General features: G+C 41.3%; 1 protein-coding gene across 2 annotated transcripts in view; it reads left to right on the top strand.

Moving 5' to 3' along the window:
* Positions 1-20497, top strand: part of scml2 (Scm polycomb group protein like 2) — a 44661-nt gene that overhangs the window by 3198 nt on the left and 20966 nt on the right. For both annotated transcript variants that reach the window (XM_048235310.1, XM_048235309.1), the window contains exons 2-7: positions 972-1075; positions 4484-4558; positions 5738-5808; positions 8236-8470; positions 13448-13536; positions 14740-14983. In XM_048235310.1, coding sequence (XP_048091267.1) covers positions 1054-1075; positions 4484-4558; positions 5738-5808; positions 8236-8470; positions 13448-13536; positions 14740-14983 — 736 coding nt within the window. In that variant the 5' untranslated portion in view covers positions 972-1053. The remainder of the gene's footprint in view (positions 1-971; positions 1076-4483; positions 4559-5737; positions 5809-8235; positions 8471-13447; positions 13537-14739; positions 14984-20497) is intronic.

Raw genomic sequence — 20497 nt, 5'->3', positions numbered from 1 at the left:
TATGCACCAGACAGACAAACAGTTTCAACATTCTTATGGTGTTTTTGCATCATCTTCATGTTATATAGCATGACCAGTTCAGGGAGCCATAGTATCTCAATTGTGGTCCATAAGTCTTGTGGAGAAATGGAGAGGCCTTTTATGTTCCCTCTGTAGCTTGTGGGAATCGGGCCAAAACTCTGGATAACCCAGACCATCGGCACCATCAGTAACAATCCTTAATTCCACGTTCTAAAAGAACATCTTGATGGATAACAAAAAGAAACTTTCCAGGCTCTTGCGGCCTGCCTGTGTCAGCTGTAGTCAATTTTGTGAGCGGTTTGTCTGTTGACTGGTGGGAGATGGAAGGGGGTACTTTGATCCCCAGCAGTTGCATGGTCTAAAGGAAGGGTAAGTTATTGCAGTTGTGGTCTGAAGAAATGCACTTTAAAGAGTGCAGCTTTGATTTTAACTCCCACCCGCCCTCACATTAGAAATAGATCAATGATGAATGCTCAGTGCAGGTCTATCCCAGACTAGTGTTTTCAGAAAATAGATTGTATGTAAGGAGATAATTTCTTTCTTCTCTCTCGGGATTTGGGGGAAGTTTCCATCCACAGGTTGTGTGGATTTATGCGCCCCTTTGTCCTTGAACCATTGAGTCACTTTAAGTGGAGATAACAGTCTTGCAGCTCCATTCTGTACCATTCCCGAAGGAAATTAATCTGCAGTGTTTTAATGAAGCTGCAGCCTAAGGAAATTAAGACTATCTGGCTGGACTTCCATTTTACATCCATAGCTCACGTATGCATTATCTCTGTCTGGGTGAGGCTGTTGTTGGTGAGGTACATGAACAGAGTTATTGGGGTGGTTCCAGATGCCGTTGTTTCTATGAGTCGGTCTAGACATCGAGAGCGCTGTTTTTTAAAAAAATTCTTTCTTTCTTTCTTTCTCTTTTTCCTTCTTTCTGTCTTTCTTTCCTCCTGCAGCAGGATGCCAATGGATCTGTAGAGGGACGCTGAGCTGTCAGCTGTTAATTTTAGCTCCTCCCTTCCTCACCCACCTTTGATCACCATGGGCCGAACACCCCAGAGAGGTGACCACTTAATCACTTTCTATATTAAAAACGTTATCTAACTCATACACAAAACCATGGATTGCAATTTGATTTGAAGCCTTGGGGTAGGCACTTAATACAGTTAAGTAAAGAGGTATAAAAAAAATATCTTTTGCCAATATATCTTAGGAAAAATCCAAACTTGAAGGGAATCAAATATATTCTGAGAAAAATGATTTGTAAAAATACATGTGCTACATTTAATACATTGTAAAGGCTACCTTTGCCAATAAAACAGCTCATAATCTTCTTCTATGACATCCTGTAAAGGTGGACAATACAAAGCAAGGGTTTTGAGACCATTCATCTTCACAAACTCTCTCCAAATGTTCAGGTCCTCACTTGTGCATTCTTGTCTTTGACTCACCCCATGGTTTTTCTATGGAGATCATATCAGGGGATTGAGATGGCCTGCTGGATGACCCATGTTCAGGTTTTTCTTGTTGTTGTCGTGGCAGATATTCAGACTCGGGCCAGAAATTGAGTCCAAACATCTTGCCTACAACGTAACAAAAATACACCATTATAAGTGCTGAAGTCAAAAACCTGTCCCAAAAAGAAGGCGCAAAAGTCCGGCAGAGTTCCGTGCAAAAATTCCTTTAAAGACTATATAGCATATTTTTTCAGGCTTCACCCATCCACAGGCTTTACCCATCCACAGGCTTCACCCATCCACAGGCTTCACCCATCCACAGGCTTCACCCATCCACAGGCTTCACCCATCCACAGGCTTCACCCATCCACAGGCTTCACCCATCCACAGGCTTCACCCATCCACAGGCTTCACCCATCCACAGGCTTCACCCATCCACAGGCTTCACCCATCCACAGGCTTCACCCATCCACAGGCTTCACCCATCCACAGGCTTCACCCATCCACAGGCTTCACCCATCCACAGTGAGACACAAAGCGACAAAGAGAGACATAGGGATACAGAGCGCACATAGGGGGAATTCTGGTAGAATAGCTTCAGTATGTTAATAGTATTAGTTAAACTTGTTATTTCAAATGTTATAAAAGTATGTTGGTTAGGAATAACTTCAGTGTATTACTTGATTATGATTGAGGTTATATGAATACATGCTTTATAGTTTCAAACTCGTTCTCTCATCATGATGTCTACAATCCATAGGATAATTTTATGCAACAGAGTTCATGATCATGCCAATGACGTTCCCACGGCCTTTGGAATAAATACAGCCCCTTCACCATATTTAGCATTCTGAAATTGAAAACCTTGGCCGATACGATGTATAAAATAACAATTTGGTCTATAACTAATGCCAATACCGATATTTTTTTCTTTGATTTTAAACTTTGTTTTTGATGTTGACTATACCCTTTAGTAGTGGAAACAAAAATGTTCATAAAATAATAACCAAACCGTTTTCAAGTCTTATAGGCTGTCACAACACTGACCTCATGTAGAGTTGATGCAACATAACAGATAAACATCAGCTGCTGCCATCCGTAAATGTCATATACTGTACATTTGCTGATAGCTGATATAAGTGATCAAGGCCGATAATGGCCGATTAGAACAGAACATATAGAACAGGATTCCAGACAAAGTCCCTGTAGCATTCAGCAACTTAATTAATTTACATTTGTAATTAAATGACAGGAAAGGCTATTGCCCTGGCTTGCCCTCCACTTCTGAAGATTTTTTTGAGACTTGGTGACCCCAAGATTTTTCTATAGCTTCCCAACCGAAATATAAGAATAATTTCACACACACACACACACACACTCACATACACGCACGCACATGCACACACACATAAACACACATACACACACACACACACACACACACCATAACCCCCCCCGCACACACACACACACACACACACACACACACACACACACACCCACACCCACATACACACACACACACACACACACACACACACTTAGACACACACAGGCACACACAGGCACACACACAGGCATGCACACACACGCATGCACACAGACACACAAGCACACACAAGCGTGCACACAAACACACTCACACACACACACCATTACCCCCACACACACACACACATACACACTACACACAGAAGCACACATATACATAGAAGCAAACACACACATGCACACACTCATCTACATGCACAAAAGTTGCAAGAGTAGGGGATGGAGTAGGAGATGGAGACAAATTGACAAGTGTGATTTATTTTTGTGGAGAGAATGTGCAGGACTGGGCGGCGGTCATATTTCGGACCGCTCTGTCTACCGCCTTTTCCCGAACTTCCCATATTGGCGGAGACATTTAATACGCCTCAGCGGGAGAAAAGCCTTTATGACATGGAGACATCGCCGCCAAACTTTGGGCCTAAAAGTGGGTCATGGTTGGAACATTCATCAGGTAAATGAACCAAAACAAACGTCCAAAAATGGTTAACTGAACACAAAATCAAGCTTCTTCCACTGAAAAACAGTGGGGTGAGTCAAAGAGGAGAATGCACTAGTGTGCACTAGAAATCCTAGTGCACTAGAAATCCGGAGAATCTGTTGAGATTTTGTAAAGACAAATGGTTTTAAATAATTTGCTTTATATTCTCCAACTTGGGATGTCATAGGAGAATATTACGAGCTGTTTTATTGGCAAAGGGAGGCTTAAGAAGGTATTTTTTTGCGAGGCAATTTGTGTGCGCCTTCCCTTTTTATGTTACTTTGGTTCGTAACAGTATTACAAGCAGGGATGCCAATAATTGTGGGCAACGTGTTTTTGTTAAAAAAAATATTTCTTTGAGATTTTCCCTTCAAGTTTGGATTTTTCCTCATTGTTTTCATTGTGAGATTACAATATATCACCAAAAGATATTTTTTATAACTGTTTTTAGAAGTTGCATGGTTTTTAGCAACTTTACCAGGGGTTACAATAATTCTGGAGGGTACTGTATGTATAATTGAGGCCTTAATATTTTACTTGTAAATAAATATTCTCTTGTATTATCAGTTAAGGGTTAGAAAACAATAAAAGAATAAAGATATATTTTATATTTTCAAAACATGTTTTACATTTTTCTATTGAAGTGAGGAATCAATAACATTTGAACGACACCCAACCCTACCCATCATGTTTGTATTTTAAAAGAAGACAGAACCAGTTTAGACAGTTGATAGTGTACAGAATTAATTATTATAAAGAAACTTTTGACACATTTCGCCACCACATTTCTGGTATGAGTATAGAATGGGAAATAGTCATAATATGGGGTTCAAAATGATTGGTTGTGATCTCATTTTGTGGTTATGTAATAAATATATAAAAACAAAGCCAGGCTAATAATGCTAACTTAAGTTTAGGTTTTTCAGTTTGGTATTTAAGCCCATACAAAACATGCTGACAGCTTAGTTTGTACTTTGTTTTACAGACCAAAAAGACAGTAAGAAAGAAAAAACTGGTAAGAGTGACATCACCTACGACTCCTCTCAGACTAACCCTGATGGTATGGCCCTGTTTCTGTGATCTGCTTGGAACATGTCCTACATCACACTTTCTGTTTTTAGTTTAGTTGATGCAAGACATTTATCATCGTGAACACTGTAAAATGGAAACAAAATGCTTGATGGTACTGTGACAACTATGGACACTTTGCGTATTCTGTTCATTACATAGACAATATTAAGGGAAAAAAAAGAAATTCCTTGACCAGTAGCTTGCTACAAATCAATAAAGAAACATTGCTAAAATGGACATATTGCTAGCAAGACATAACTGCTAGGAAGCAGAACAAGGATTGTATTGCTTTTGTCAGACATACAGTAACGGTATGGGTAGAACACTTGACAAACAACCAAATTGGATGTCCAGACATGTTGTCGTCAGATCTGTGCATATTGTTTATGTTTATGTTTGTGTTTATAATGCATCACTACTCACTCACTATTGTACTCATCAGCATGCTGTTCTCATTATTTCTGATACTTAAATCGCTAGTTACGAATGTAACTGTGGAGTAGTGGATGACCGCCAGTCTATTCATAGTGGATATATCTCTGTTGCGCCAGCCACAGACCGAGAGTTGTATACCAAAAGCATCACTCTGTGACACGGCATGTGACGTCACCGAGATTATATCAGATTATATCAGATTCAAAAAGCGATTGAAAGAATTGAAACACTGATTCAACAGAACAGGACATTGGGTCCCTGTGATGATCTCTACACCATTTCTGAAAGATTTTTCATCGCCATCGTACATTGCACAGCTGACGGTGCTCTAGCGTTAAGGATTGTGAGTCTGACCTCAGGTGTGCAGGATATTAACTGTGGGTTGGCCCCAGGGGCCACAACCATAACTGGAGGAACTCCGGTCGTGGGTGCCATATCTGCCCTCCTAGTTGTGAGAGGAGATCTGTCCTTACAGGAAGCTCCCAAGGTATCCCCTGCAACCTTCGGTCTGTGGCTGACGCGACAGGGATATATCCACTATGAATAGACTGCTCTGGCGGTCATGAACTACGAAACATAAGTGGCTGATAGCTCACCCATCTAAAAATAGGATAGTATTACATGTTAATGAAGAGAAATGTATTTAGTAGCTTTAAAATAATTTACCAACTCTCTTATGTGTGGTTCTCCATACTGAAAGCAGCCTCTCCAACTTGTCTCCTCTCCTTCTCAGAGCCGTTCACATGGGAGGTTTACCTCAAGGAGACCTCATCAGTGGCTGCCTCTCCAAGCTGCTTCAGACAGGTATGTAACAGTGGATGTGAGGTGAACATATGCAAAATATGGGGCTTACAACGGGGGAAATAAGTATTGAACGCGTCAAGGTAACACTTTACTTGACGGGTGAGTTCATAACACATTCATAGCAGCTGTCATAAACTGCACATAAAGCATTCATGATTGTTTCATGAGACATGACTCAACATTCATACCAAACCTTTCATGAATGTGGAAGACATAACGACGACAACAATCACAAAGCAGCATTGCTGTTTTTCTCTCCAGCCTTTGTAAATATTTCATGAATATCTTATGAAGTCTACATCGAATGTCACTTTACTATACAAGTTGTGAAGTATTCGTAATCACTGAGTTTAACTCTGGTAGCTAAACTAGCCTACATTCAGTTGACCCGTATTTGTGTAACCTAGAACGGTTGGACATTCCAAAGATGAGAAATCATCTGCAAAGGATAGGCCTAAATCATAAAACAAATAGATTTTTATGAAACAAAAATGATTTGCTTGACCATGTTCTGTCTTTTTGGCACTGGAGTAGCCCATTGACTCAGATGTGACGTGATCAGGTAAAAGGTTTGAATCAAAAACGGCAATGCTGCTTTGCAATTGTTGGACTTTTATTTTGACAGGTTGTCGTCATTCTGTCTTCCACATTCATGAATGGTCTGGTATGAATGTTGAGTCATGTCTCATGAAACAGTCATGAATGCTTTATGTGCCGTTTATGACAGCTGCTATGAATGTGTTATGAACTCACCCGTCAAGTAAAGTGTTACAAAAAAATGTCAGTAAGTATACTTCCACTGTATTTGCATGACATTTTCACAAGACATTAGTATTAAAGGTACACTATACAGGTTTAGGTATTTAAAGGTACACTATACAGGTTTAGGTATTTTTGGCGACTGTAGAGCTCCCTCTAGAGTCACAATATATTTATACTTTACTCTCCTGTTGTAAATAGCGAACTTCTTGTGACTTATCCCCCCCCCCCCGTGCACAATGGAAATGCTTTTGTTGTAGAGGTGAAGGATTAACAACAGGCAAAAAATCTCCATAGAACATAGAGATTTTTCAGGCCGCCGTTCTTGAAGTTGCATGGCTGGTTTTCTCAGTAGTCATATAGCACATGCTATGTGAACGATTCGCCTATTACAAGTTCGTTTACCATCAAATTGGCTTCGTAAAGGTTATATTAAGGTGAAAATCTTGCATAGTGTACCTTTAACTCAGGTAATCCACACATATATAAAAAAATAATATTAATATAATACATATTGATGGGCTATAAAAAGTTTTTTTCGTAACCAAGGTGTCACACAAGAAACATTTCATGATGGGTAAAAGCTATGAGCTCTCCCAAGACCTTTGCAACCTTACTGTTGCAAAACAACAACAAATTACATTTATATAGCGCTTTTCTCAATACTCAAAGCGCATCACATGGATGGGGGGACCTCACTAGTAACCACCACCAATGTGATGCCATTATGCTGCCAGAACGCTCACCACACACCAGCTTGAGGTGGAGAGTGAGGGAGTGAATGAGCCAATTACAGTGGAGGATGATTAGGGGGCCAGATTGGGAATTTAGCCAGGACACCGGGGAACCCCCTACTCTTTGCGATAAGTGCCATGGGATCTTTAATGACCACAGTGAGTCAGGACCTCGGTTTAACGTCTCATCCGAAGGACAGCATCTCCTACAGTGCAGTGTCCCCGTCACGGCACTGGGGCATTGGGATCGATCTTTTTTGGCCAGAGGGAAGAGTGCCACCTACTGGCCACACATCAACACCACTTCCAGCAGCAACCTAGTTTTCCAAGGAGGTCTCCCATCCAAGTACTAACCAGGCCCACACCTGCTTAGCTTCAGTAATTCAGCTAAGACAAGGTATCCATTGGTCTGGCTGCTGGCATTGAAAACATATCAATGGAACTGGTTACAGATGCATTTCAAAACTTCAGAATCTTCCAGTAAGCAGCATTGGGGCCATTATCTGCAAGTGGAAGGAACATCACTTACATTTTTGAATGTCATACTACACACTATGTTTGGATGAGATGCACTGTGTGCATCACCCTAAAAATACTATACCAACAGTGAAGTTTAGATAGATAGAATGCAAGAATAAAGTCTAGAGACCAGCATAAAATAAATATGGACATATCAGCGAGTAGGCAAGGTAATATGGTAATATAAAAAAACTATAGAAAAAAAAATATATCTATATCTATATCTATATAGATAAGGTAAAGGTATAAGTGTGGCCACAATTTTCAAGTTATCGAGAATAGAATTTAGAATCCTCACGTGGTCTCCCTTTGAAACAAACCCTTCTCCCCCCTGTGCCCAGTGCACGGTGCCTAACCCCTCTCCCCCCTGTGTCCAGTGCAGGGTGCCTAACCCCTCTCCCTCCTGTATCTCCAGTCCAGAGTGCCGCCTAGCAACGACTTCAAAGTTGGGATGAAGTTGGAGGCCTGTGACCCGCGCAACTCCACCTCCATTTGCATCGCCACGGTGATGGGGCTGATGGGAACGCGCCTGCGTCTTCGCCTGGACGGCAGCGACAACACCAACGACTTCTGGCGCCTGGTGGACTCGTCCGAGATCCAGCCCATTGGCACGTGCGAAAGGAGTGGGGACATGCTGCAGCCGCCGCTAGGTGAGCACAGGTGCATCATGGGAGCTGCTGGATCACCATCAGGCCTGGAATATACTGTTTTTTTGACCAAGCGTTTATGTACACAACCGGATGCGCTGTGAACGAAACCATGCTTTATTACTATGTGAGCACCACGTGTAGTACTGGAGATCTCCACTTGCAGACAGACCACCACATTCAGACCCAGAGTCGGAAATAAAGTCGGTGTTGCATGCTCATGTGCGGTCACATGCTGCGCCTTTGCCCCTAATTTTCTTGTGAATCTTGCATCTTGCGTACGCACTGCTTTAATTTTTGAGGATGTGCACAACTGACACACTGAACAGACGCAGGCTACGTGTGGCAGTGTTGTTAAAAGCAAGTCTACCCCAGACTATGCGTGGCATTGTTGTTAAAAGCAGGTCTACCCCAGACTACATGTGGCAGTGTTGTTAAAAAACAGTCTACCCCAGACTACGCGTGGCAGTGTTGTTAAAAGCCGGTCTACCCCAGACTCCCAGACTATGCGTGGCAGTGTTGTTCAAAGCCGGTCTACCCCAGACTACACGTGGCAGTGTTGTTAAAAAACAGTCTACCCCAGACTACACGTGGCAGTGTTGTTAAAAAACAGTTTACCCCAGACTACGCGTGGCAGTGTTGTTAAAAAACAGTCTACCCCAGGCCTTACTCTCCCGATGCTGGCCCCTTATCAGTGTCCCTGACTGAGCCAAGTGGGGGTCCAGGTCCTGAGTTTGAGTTCCTCCTGATGTAGTAGTAGTAGTAGTAGTAGGCCTTCATTGTCACATAGTCACAAGTAACCAGCGAAATGAACCATCAACCTGTCCATACATTACACAAACATACATATAATATGACAAGGGGGGTAGACAGGACAGGAAGGCAGGGCATTGAGGAAGAATACAGCATAACATGAGGAGAGCGGAGGAGAAAAAAAAGCTCCTGTGGGGAGTACAGTGTGGGAACAGGAAAAAAACACCTCAGCAACATTAGCACATACACTTTACAACAGGGGTGTCAAACTCATATTAGGTAGTGGGCCGGATTTGTTGGAATCTCGTGGGGGCCGTCATTGTCATGGTCATTATCATTTTTCTGCATGGGTATCAGAGTGTTGTTAGATGATATCACTTATGAGCAAACAAGTACACAACTAGATGTACCGCAGAGCGGTACAAAATATGACCGCCGCCTAGCCTAGAAATCTAGACGCACCCTAGCGGCGGCAAATTAATTTGCTCAGCGTGTACGTCTAGTATCAAACCATAGGGATTTCTATTGGCTGACGCCGTGGACCTCATCCAATCACAGCGCTCTATTTTGTTAGAGAGTCTTAAGACGGGCTTAACAGGATAACGACAGTCCTGCGACGGTGAACAACAGGGAAGGTGGCTATGGCGAACGAAGAGCGGTTGTTTGAATCGGCGTTGGCGTCAATTTTGGAGAAGTTGGACTTGTGCTTTTCTTTGAAAGTTGAGCAACACAATGCACTTAAGTCATTCCTTCGAAGAAGGATGTATTTGCCGCTTTTGCCGACCGGATAATGGATATGGTCGTGGCGCTGGCCTATTGCATGCCTAGGCAGTTTGAAAGACAATTCTCTGCCCGCCCCTTGGATTAAGCGAGGTGAATGGTTTGATGTCAGACTATACATTTCAATGATATAGGATGGCCCGCCAGGCTAACCGCCGCCCAGTCCAGCACATTTTTTCCACAAAAATAAATCACGCTGAAAGGCCTATATGATTAAACTGTCTCACTAAATTGCATTATCCACACTCAATTCCCACTGGTATCTGCTAGACAACAAGTACCAAAACATGATTAGTTCATAGATTTCACATGTAAAATTAATTTTATACAACCCCACCCCCATCTTGCCTGTTCATAATTCTGAGAAATTCTTGTGTGCATGTGTGCGTGTACATGTTTATGTTTATGTGTGTGTGTGTGTGTGTGTGTGTGTGTGTGTGTGTGTGTGTGTGTGTGTGTGTGTGTGTGTGTGTGCTTGTGTGTGTGCCTGCGTATGTGCCTGTGTTTGTGCATGTGCATGCATGCGTACATATGTCTACTGTGTGAGTATGTGTCATACGTAGGATTACTGTGAATGTATGTGTGTGTGTGTGTGTATCTGTTTATGCACATGTGTGCACATGGAATGGGTTAAGATGACCCCTGGAGGCAAACATACGGAAAAAATTGGTCATCCTAGGCCCTACGGTTCTCAAGATATTCACAGAAAACTGTGTCAGCCCTACCCTCCTTTCGGGGGGTCCAGTCCAGCGGGGGGGGCTACAGATCAAAACGAAAAACGATGGTTCCATGCTATCCCTGTGGGGATACATGCCCACCAAGTTTCGTGTACCCCGGTCTTTCAGTGTCCCGGGAATCCTTGTTGGTGTACGGTCACTAAATGTACACATAAATTATTTTATTGTAAGGCCCCCCATGAACGAAAGTTCACGAAACTTGGCATGCATTCGGAGGGTGTCATAATGATCCTACACTTTCAATTTCGTGCAGTTTTGACCATGTCAGCCAGAGATATTGTGATGAAAACACCTAATTTTTTGCTTTTTAATTTTTAACTAGGTGGCGCTTTACATGAAATAAGTGGTAATGGGATAGGTTGACATGTCCCCTTAAGACCAACATACAAAAAAAAGGTGGACCTCCTAGGCCCTACGGTTCTCGAGATATTCACAGAAAACTGTCTCCGGCCACCTACAGGCCAGTTGGTGTATAGTAACATAAATTAATTTATTATGTGGCTCCCCATGAACGGAATTCCACGAAACTTGGCGTGCATTCAGAGGGTGTCATAATGATCCTACACTTCCAATTTTGTGCAGTTTTGACTATGTTAGGTCACAGATACCTACGATTACAACACCTCATTTTTACTTTTTTGTGTTTTTAACTAGGTGGCGCTATACATGAAATGAGTGGTTATGGAATTGGTTGACATGGCCCCTTGAGATTAACATACAAAAAAAAAATGGTCCTCCTAAACCCTACGGTTCTCGAGATATTCACAGAAAACTGCCGCTTCGCTGCAGTCATAATAATGTACTGCTGTCATATACTGCTCTTTCTCTCTTGAAATGTCCTACTTCCATGTTGGTTTTTATCAGCTTCTTCCTTCATGAGGGTGGTGTGTAGTGCTAGGTTTTATCAATAGAGATATTGCTTATAACACATTGAATATCTTTTCTTATTTTCCCTTCCTTTTCCTTCCTGCTGGCCCCCGGGCCTGATCTGGCCCCCGGGCCTTATGTTTGACACCCCTGCTTTACAACAACATGAAAGACACACGGCTTGCAACCGGGGTGGAGGGATACCAGTGCAGGCAGGCAGCCATCCGGTCCTGCAGCCATTTGCGGCGCTGGTCACAGACCCGCTTGACAGACTGGGGGTACAAAGTGGCGAAGGCGTGGGGGGTAGTGGGGGTGACTGCATGTCTGTAGATCTGTCTGTATAGATGTATGTGTAGGCCTGGTGAGTCGCTCCGCCTGGTACCACAATCTTAGTGCCTCAGTCCGCAGGATTGTCAAAGCGATAACACAGCAAGTTGCTATGGAGACAGCCTTGGTCATGTCCCAGACAGAGTCCACAATCAGCAGGTGTCTGTAGGAAGTGGGGAAAGGGGTGCGAGAGCGTCTCGCTGCAGTGCTCTTCCGGGGGAGTTGTTTTTCTAGCAGCGGCCTTGGCCGAGGCCCGTGCTGGTTGAGGGGGGCCAAAAGCAGATAAGATTTTAGCTGTTTGGCATTCCAATTTACACGACTACCCTCTTAGTCCATTCTGGTCCAATTGCCTTTGTAAAGCCGTGAGCTTCTCCATGATGTTATCCAACCTAGTATCCAACCTAGCATCCGTCAGATCCATCCTGGTATCCATCAAATGCTTGATAGTCCCAGTCTGGATGCCGACAGCTCTGCCCACTGCTTCAATCATAACGGGCAGCCTTACGGGGCTTTGAACAGCTGTCACCGATACACCGTATCGTGTATCAAATAGTCTGATCATTCCTCTATGTCATAAGAATGTATCATCCTCCAAAATACAGTTGTCAATACAGTTGCATGGTAATGTTTTTGCATAGCGTTGTGAGCAATTTGCATGTTTTTCGTTATGCAAACAGTTGCTTATATGCGTTCTTTAAAGAACTGTGAGCAGTGAGCACCATTATTAAGATGCATTACTGTATGTTAACTTTGTATAACCATATATGCATGCATTATTTGATACAATGTTATATTATATGTATCATAACCTACAATATATGACCATTTCGCCCTGCTTCGATGTGTCGTCATCGTCTTGCTGTCCCCCCCTCCTTTCTGTGATTGGTTCCTTTGTTGAGGTGAAAATCGGGTCCATGGAATCCAGGCTGCCTAGCAGTGTGAATACAATTGCGCACGTAAGGCAGCATGGGAATTCGGAGATCTCTTTCTACATACTGCTGTCGGTGCATTCCCTCTATCTTATATCGGAGTTATGTTAATAATTTGTTGCAAAAGACGCATATTTAGTTTATTTAGCAAATCTTCTATAGTGCTTTAACATTGAGGAAAATATCTTGAGCTCCATAGTATGAATGGGTCCTCTATTAATTTTCATTTTTGATCAATTAAATAATTTCTCTTACTTATTAATACTATTACGTACAACCCAGTAATGAGGATGTACACAAACATTGAGCTATTTATGATTTTATGTAATTGAAGCAACATTGTAAAAACACCAGCAGAGATTTGACAACATTGTGCAAGTCTAGCAAGTTAATTGTAACCTGCTGAAACTAGACGATGCACTAGAAGTTACATGCATCATGTAGTAATTTAAGTTTTAATTCAACTACTGTATTTCCTAATGTGGTTTTTGAGTGTTTTGTTGTTGTTCTTCTTATAGTTGACTCTTTTGTTTTTGCATTTCTTTCTCTCTTTGTTTTTCTCCTCTCTATTCCACGGTTGTCTACAGGATTTCGGATGAACGCCTCCTCATGGCCCATGTTCCTGCTGAGAACCTTGAGTGGCGCAGAGATGGCCCCAGCTAGTGCTTTTAAGAAGGTCTGTTTTAGACATGTGTGCCCCAGCTAGTGCTTTTAAGAAGGTCTGTTTTAGAGACATATTGTGATCCGATCACTCAAACCACTTGCCGATGTTCTGAGACGCATTTGACCACATGTCTTTTGTAATGTAACGCTAATGTGTTCTGATGTGTCTCAGACAAAGGGAGTGTGGCATTAGCAATAGCCTAATCTTAACAGCAACTTGTCTGGCTGTACACATTGAATACACATATAAACAGTGATGTCTCAGCTGACTACTGATTGGATCACCCAAAAAGCATTCTGAAAACAAATGTAAACAGGCCCAAAGTAACACATACTAGGGTTAACAGCACTACTTTGGTACTTTGTCTCTGTGTTTGAATTGAATTCTTGCAATAACAAAAGGAAATAATAAATCCTATAAATTTCAACCCGTTACGCATCACTTTTTGAAGAATCTATGTATTCTATGCCATGTATACTGTATTATTGACAAACGTTGCTAGGTAGCCTACAGGGACTACTGTAATACTTCAAAGAGTCCATGAATCTGAAGATATTACCTGATCATAGTGTGGGAGTTTCCAGACTTAGGTGTGTCGTACACGAGTATGATGGAGATAAATTTAGATAACTTATAAAGAAAAAGCTTCAGGGCCCTCATTAATTATTGTTGCTGTGACAGACTTTGTCAAACTATGTCAAAGTGTCACCCTGATATCCTTATTATATACTGACCCACTTTCAATGACTTTGACCCACTTTACAAGGTCACATGGAGGCTTTGTTCTCTTAGTAGTATAAGCTTTATAATTATTAAAGACACTGGCAAAGGATTTGATACTTGTTTAAATGTAACTACAATAAAACAAAAACCAAGCAATTATAGGTGAAATTAGGCTTCATCCTTTCAAAATGAGAACAACATTATACAAAGGCGCCCATGGATTTTTGCTGCTGTCAGTGTCCTAGTTTGGGTGTAATATTTGCTACATAATTGTAATTGTATAATAGAAAGATAGATAGATGGATAGGTTATGTTTTTCATTCCTAAAGGGAAATTATGGTGTGACAGCAGTAATTAATAATATTAACATTAATCACACATACACATAAGTCAAAATGAAATAGAATCAGAAAAAAGTGATATCTAGTTGCAGTAGTTCAAGTGTGGATTACTTTGTCCGAGAATGACTGATTGGTTTTTACTTCCACACAGGAGCCTCCAATGCCGTCTCAGAACCACTTTAGCCCGGGCATGAAACTGGAGGCCGTGGACAGGAAGAACCCATACCTAATCTGCCCCGCCACCATTGGAGAGGTGAAGGGGGACGAGATCTTTGTCATGTTCGATGGCTGGAGGGGGGCCTTTGACTACTGGTGCAAGTTCTATTCCAGGGACATCTTCCCTGTGGGCTGGTGCTCTCTTACCAAACATAGCCTGCAGTCTCCTGGCAACAGCTGTAAGTTCATGTGCAAATACTACTTTACTGTACTTTACCAAAGATCCTCTTTTACAAACATGCTTGATAATAAAATAGAGACAGCTGCATGGTATGGAATGTGGCATGATGATGCTGTGAAGCGAGCATTTCAAATGTTATAAACTAAATTTAACAGATCTTATCGCAATTAAATATCTGTTATAGACAGGGCTCCTATGGGTCATGGAATTTCTGCAATATTATGGAATTTTGGAAAGTCAATTCCAGACATGGTCAATTCCAGACATTGTTTTTTATAAAGTCATGGAATATCAGGGAATTTTGTTGTAGCAGTTTAACTTGCCAAAATACATTAATACAAATATATTTCCATGCAGAATTGGTGTAATATCTTTCTCGAACGCTACGCGGATGCTTTGAAATCATTGGTCGATATATTGTACCATTGGGATGTAACGGTACACAAAATCATCATGCATTTGGTACATTCGGTACACATTTGTATTGAACCTAAGGTCCTAAACGGTACCTAAACGGTTTGAATATAAGTACCTTTACACCCCTATGTACCATTCATTAGATAGTAAGTCATGGAAATTCAGTTTTTTGTTAGGGAAAAGTCATGGAATTTTACATTTTACTTGAGTGGGAACACTGTATAGAAAAACACCCTATTTAAAGAAACATTTAGGACAGGCTTTAAGTCTGCTGATTAGCTGGGTAGTCAGGTGTTGGTGACGCCATATCCCAGCAGGGGGCAGCACAGCCCCAGTTCCCTCCATCTCTCAGTGGACCTGCTGCTCTGAATTAATACGTTTCAGAGGAAATACCTTTATTGGCTTGTAAAACCACTTCAGTTGGTAACAGTGTCAGGGAGGATACTTGATATCTTAACTAGACTCAATTAATTTCACACAACATGAAATCTGGCACTGTAGGGAATTATGATTATGTCAAATAAAATAAAAAGTATTTAACAGATAGCGGTATGTATTATTTTTAAGATCAGTTAGATAGATTAATTTCCCTGTCATATTTAACTGTATATCTATATAAAGTGAACTAAATTATGCTGCATGACTGTTTTGGTTGTACTTTCAATTGAAATAAGAGTGGAATAGTTACATCTCAACTGGACTGTAATTGCTACTATTAATACATTTGCTGGTTTCACTAATAGGTAATTAGTGTTTATTATTAATTACAATTCCCACTCAGGGGTACACTGTGATCGTGATGGTGGAAATCCACATTAAGTGAAATCCAATTACAGATGGAAAATACTGATTTATATGAAGGTTGCAATTAAGGTGTAATGACATTTTTGTCTTTAAATATGCAAGGGTATGTGCATCTTCAAACTTACTGGTACTTCTTATTACAATGCCTAAATAAATTCTGTAAATAACAATGGTACAAAAAATAATGTTTACTGCGTCTTCATACTTGTGTATTGTATTATCTTTAGTACACCAAAATCACTCTGTATGTGAGTGTGTGTGTGTGTGAGTCTGGCCTGGGGGTTTCTAACAGTCTGAAAGAGAGAACTAAAGCTTCTTTCACATCGCTCACCCCAACTTGGGTCATGACCTATTCAGCGCAGACCAGGGTTCAAATATTTAGCCCTGTGAAAGTCCCAACCTGGGTCAATAAGATTGACCCACTTGGTTTGATATTATTTTGAGGAAAAGAATACCATCAACTCACTTGAATTTGAAAATGGTGAAAAGGCTCAATAGGTTAGATCAGATGTCTTATAGTTACATTTAAAGCAATTTTACTTCATGACGATGATGAAGTCCAAGTATCTGGAAACAAAATATTTCTTGCCATTTGGATTGAGTCAAATGTGGATTCTAACATCCGTAAGAAGTCGAGAAGTTTGAACCCAGAAAGGGAGGATGCATTTGCATCTGCATCTGTCACCACTTTATCTCTCAACTGTGGAATATCCCAAAATAAAATACCCAAACAGTTAGACTGCTGGTAAACCAAGAAGATCTGAACAACAACAACTCATAATATTACTCAAATCATTTGCATTTATTTTTGACAACCTGCTTCCCTTATTTAGCAGTTTCTGGAGCAGAGAAACAAAGTCAGCAATTCACCAGCATCAAAATGCAAAATAAGGAGAAGCCTTGACAGCGTAATTTCAAAAAAAGTGTTTACATTGTTTTTTAATGTCCTATTTGGCCCTTTCTTCCTTTTTATCGCCGCGCACAGAGTTCTCTCCAGAGCTTTGGCGTGAGTATCCTCAAACAAAGGAGCCTCTTCTGTGAACGTTTGGGATCTTCCTGTCAGGCCCCTCCCTTTGCTACTGCTCTGGCTTCCCTTTTAACCCCATGCAAATTATGACGGCCGTATTTTTTTTTGTGTTGCTGTTCATATTTGGTGCACATCCTTTAGAGAGATTTTAGCGATTAAGATGCCATGGTGAGGCACCCACCCACCTCTCCTGACAAAAGGAAGGATTAGCCTGTCAATCATCCCCTTTGAGAAAGTGGACAGCTCCTCAGGCCTGTGAATCCTCTATTGTGTGCCGCTCTGAAAATGCCCCTCTGAGAAATTATCTTAAAGCATTACTTTATTATGTGCCATACATTCAATAAAAAAAAATCCTCTTATTGTTGTGCTACTGGATGAAGCTTTTTATGATCAAAGTATTGTTCAGGGATTCTTATACCTTAAGTGTACAAGGGACATAAAAAACAGTCAGTGCCTGTAGACGCTAGCAGCTTCTTCATAGGAAATAATGTGTGGGGGTTAATTGTTTTAGAATGGCTTTCTCTCTTGTTCAGTCACCAACACTGTTTAAATGTTTAACTGACTCGCTTCACATATACATATACACATATATACGCTTCACAACTACACAGGAGCAGGTCTCTGAGGCATTGGCATCAAAGTTGATACAGACGGCCTTTCTGAGTGTTGCCTGAACGTTTAAGTTAATACAGACAGCCTTTCCGAGAGTTGTCTGAACATTCTGAAGTTGTGCTTTATTTAACACGAACATAACACAGAGTTTATGTTTTTTACAACGCCAGGCCGTTTCCATGACCTGCAGTCGACTCGGCATCATAAATCCTAATTGTTTTTCGCTCTGCGAATGCCATTTCTGCAGTAGCCAACTACGAATATTTATTTCTGCTCGTTGTGAGTAAAAACGCCAAGCTCGGTTACTGAGCAACACCAGGGGTCCTGCCGTAGGAGGAGTGGGCCTGCGCTGGGGTGAGCCTGCTCACCTGATTGATGAGGGCAGTTACATGTCCTTCAGCAGCCTCCCTGCCCGTCAGGTCAAGCTCCTCTGGCTGCTCTGCTCTGTGTGTTTACAGCCATCTTCCTGTATTTATCGGCCAGAACAGGGCTGTCGAGAGGATATAGGGTGACACCGGGATCCATCTTCTCTTCTACCGGCCCAGCGTTAACTACTGCAGGAAACGGACATCTACTTGAGGTTGCTGCCTGGAGGCCGGTTAAAGCCGCTCCTCAACAAATGCTGCTCTTGTTCCTGCAGGTCGTCTTGAGTTGTTTGAGGCTTTTTCCAACGAAAATCCTCTGTTGTTTTCTTGCCTTGAGCTGGATATAATTTTTTGGCTTATTGGAAAGAAAGGAAAAAAATTAAAACGGGAAGAGCAACGTTATTTTGAGCTTAAGGGTGTCTGGCTTTTTGAGGGATAATTATTTTCAACTGCCCATGTCGGGCATTTTCAATTTGTGTTAAAGCCAGACATTTCCAAGGGGAAAAAGAGAAAGAAGAATTTATGTGGGAGATGTCATTAGTGCTTGCTGATGTTTTTATTCGGTTGCTGTGCAGAAAAAATAACACGAAAAAATGTTGTGCCAATTTAAAAATCCTCTTTTTCTGGTATCAGTTGTCTTATTTTAAATTAGCAAGAAATCCAACCGATTGCCACTTCTCAACGTTTCTGTTCCATTTTCTCTTGGAGTTCTCCTGAGCTGGCCAATTTGTCCTCTTTTTAAACTCTCAGTGGAAAAGGAGTTCATCTCCTCAATTCCTTGTGCATAATCAAACAAAAGATGGCTAAGCCTATTATCTTGGTGCCAACTACTCGAACGACTCCTTTTGTAAAGTGACATTAAATTCACCTTTAATCAGCTCCTAGCCAAACCTGTTTAGATGGCTGACATCACGTTGTTGAGATTGAATGGTGTCTGATTATTTTTTTAACTGCCTCCTCAGATTTTTGAACCCTACAATTTCCTCCTATTTTGTGGACATTCATAATTCCAGCGATGCATAATGTAAGCATTTCTTTACAGTTTGGTGATGAAGGCATAATTTTAGCATTTGCTATTTGTGGTGTGTTTGTGTGGTAGATGTTGACATCACCTGTGAAAGGAGAGGCTATTTTTTTCTAAGATGTATAAATTGGTCTCCGGGGTGTCGGGACCATTCTGCTCCTCTTTCTCATGACAAAAGCTCCTTAGCAGATAATTAGCAGCTATCGCCTCCGTGGCAATGGATCAGGGGGACCGTGTGTGTAGGGTGGCATTTTTCCCTCTCTCTTTCACACTCCATTGTTTACCTCTCTCCTGACTGTTGTGTGTGTGTGTGTGTGTGTCTGTGCGTGTGTTCTTGTGGAGGAGGGGGGCAGAGTGTGTATGTGTGTGTGAGCGTGATGAAATAAACTGTAGCAAAGATGGGAGATAAATACTGAGGAGGAAATCAAGCCAGCGAGCAGGAACAGCTCACCGCTGATGCATTAGATACAAGGGTCATGCATTTGTCACATACATGTGGCTAAAGGGGTTTTTCTTGTTTTTTCCTGTTTTTGTTTATATTGTAGATTATGATGCAGAAGATAAAGCAAACGGCCTCTTGCGTCCACTTGCATATGTGTTGTGGTTAGATATTCTTTTATCAAACTATTTGTTGGTCAGTTATTGGATTATTGGATTACAGTAAGTAGTAGTAGGCCTTTTATATTTGAGGCATTTCAATTTTTCAGATTTAACACATTATTGTTTTCTTTCAGTAAATAAATATTAAGTCATTTTTTTTTTTTAAATCCTCCGACTTATCCATAGTTGTGTTGCAAAGCTGGATGTGGCCCACATGAATTGTGCAACATTTTTCTTTTACTGTATTGAAATTACAGCAGTCGTGTGAGCCTTGATGTGTTTTTTATTTGCAGAAATTTACTAGTTGATTGAAGCATTATTATTTTTGTGAAATTCAATGTGAAATCAATTAAACGGAACGTCAATTTAAAATTATTTAATTAGTACATTTCAAGGCTCAGCATTGTCAACAGTTCTGGGATGGACAAATATGGCATTTCCTGTTTCTCTGCCAACATTCTTGTAAAATCCCCTTGTGCTGCCCTTGCTGTTTTACTCCATCTGCCTTTGTGTTCCGAGCAGTTAACGCTGTATTTGCATTAGATATGCAGTCTTCTTTCAGAGAGCTCACACCTGTAGTTCCACAGTTTCTTTAAAGCAGTTTTTCTTATCCCTTCTCTCTCTCTCTCTCTCTCGCTCTCTCTCTCTCTCTCTCTCTCTCTC

Source organism: Alosa alosa, chromosome 23, assembly GCF_017589495.1.
Source record: "Alosa alosa isolate M-15738 ecotype Scorff River chromosome 23, AALO_Geno_1.1, whole genome shotgun sequence".
In the NCBI taxonomy this organism is placed as follows: Eukaryota; Metazoa; Chordata; class Actinopteri; order Clupeiformes; family Clupeidae; genus Alosa; species Alosa alosa.
The sequence above is the reverse complement of the archived record's forward strand: the minus strand, read 5'-3'. Positions and strand labels throughout refer to the sequence as shown.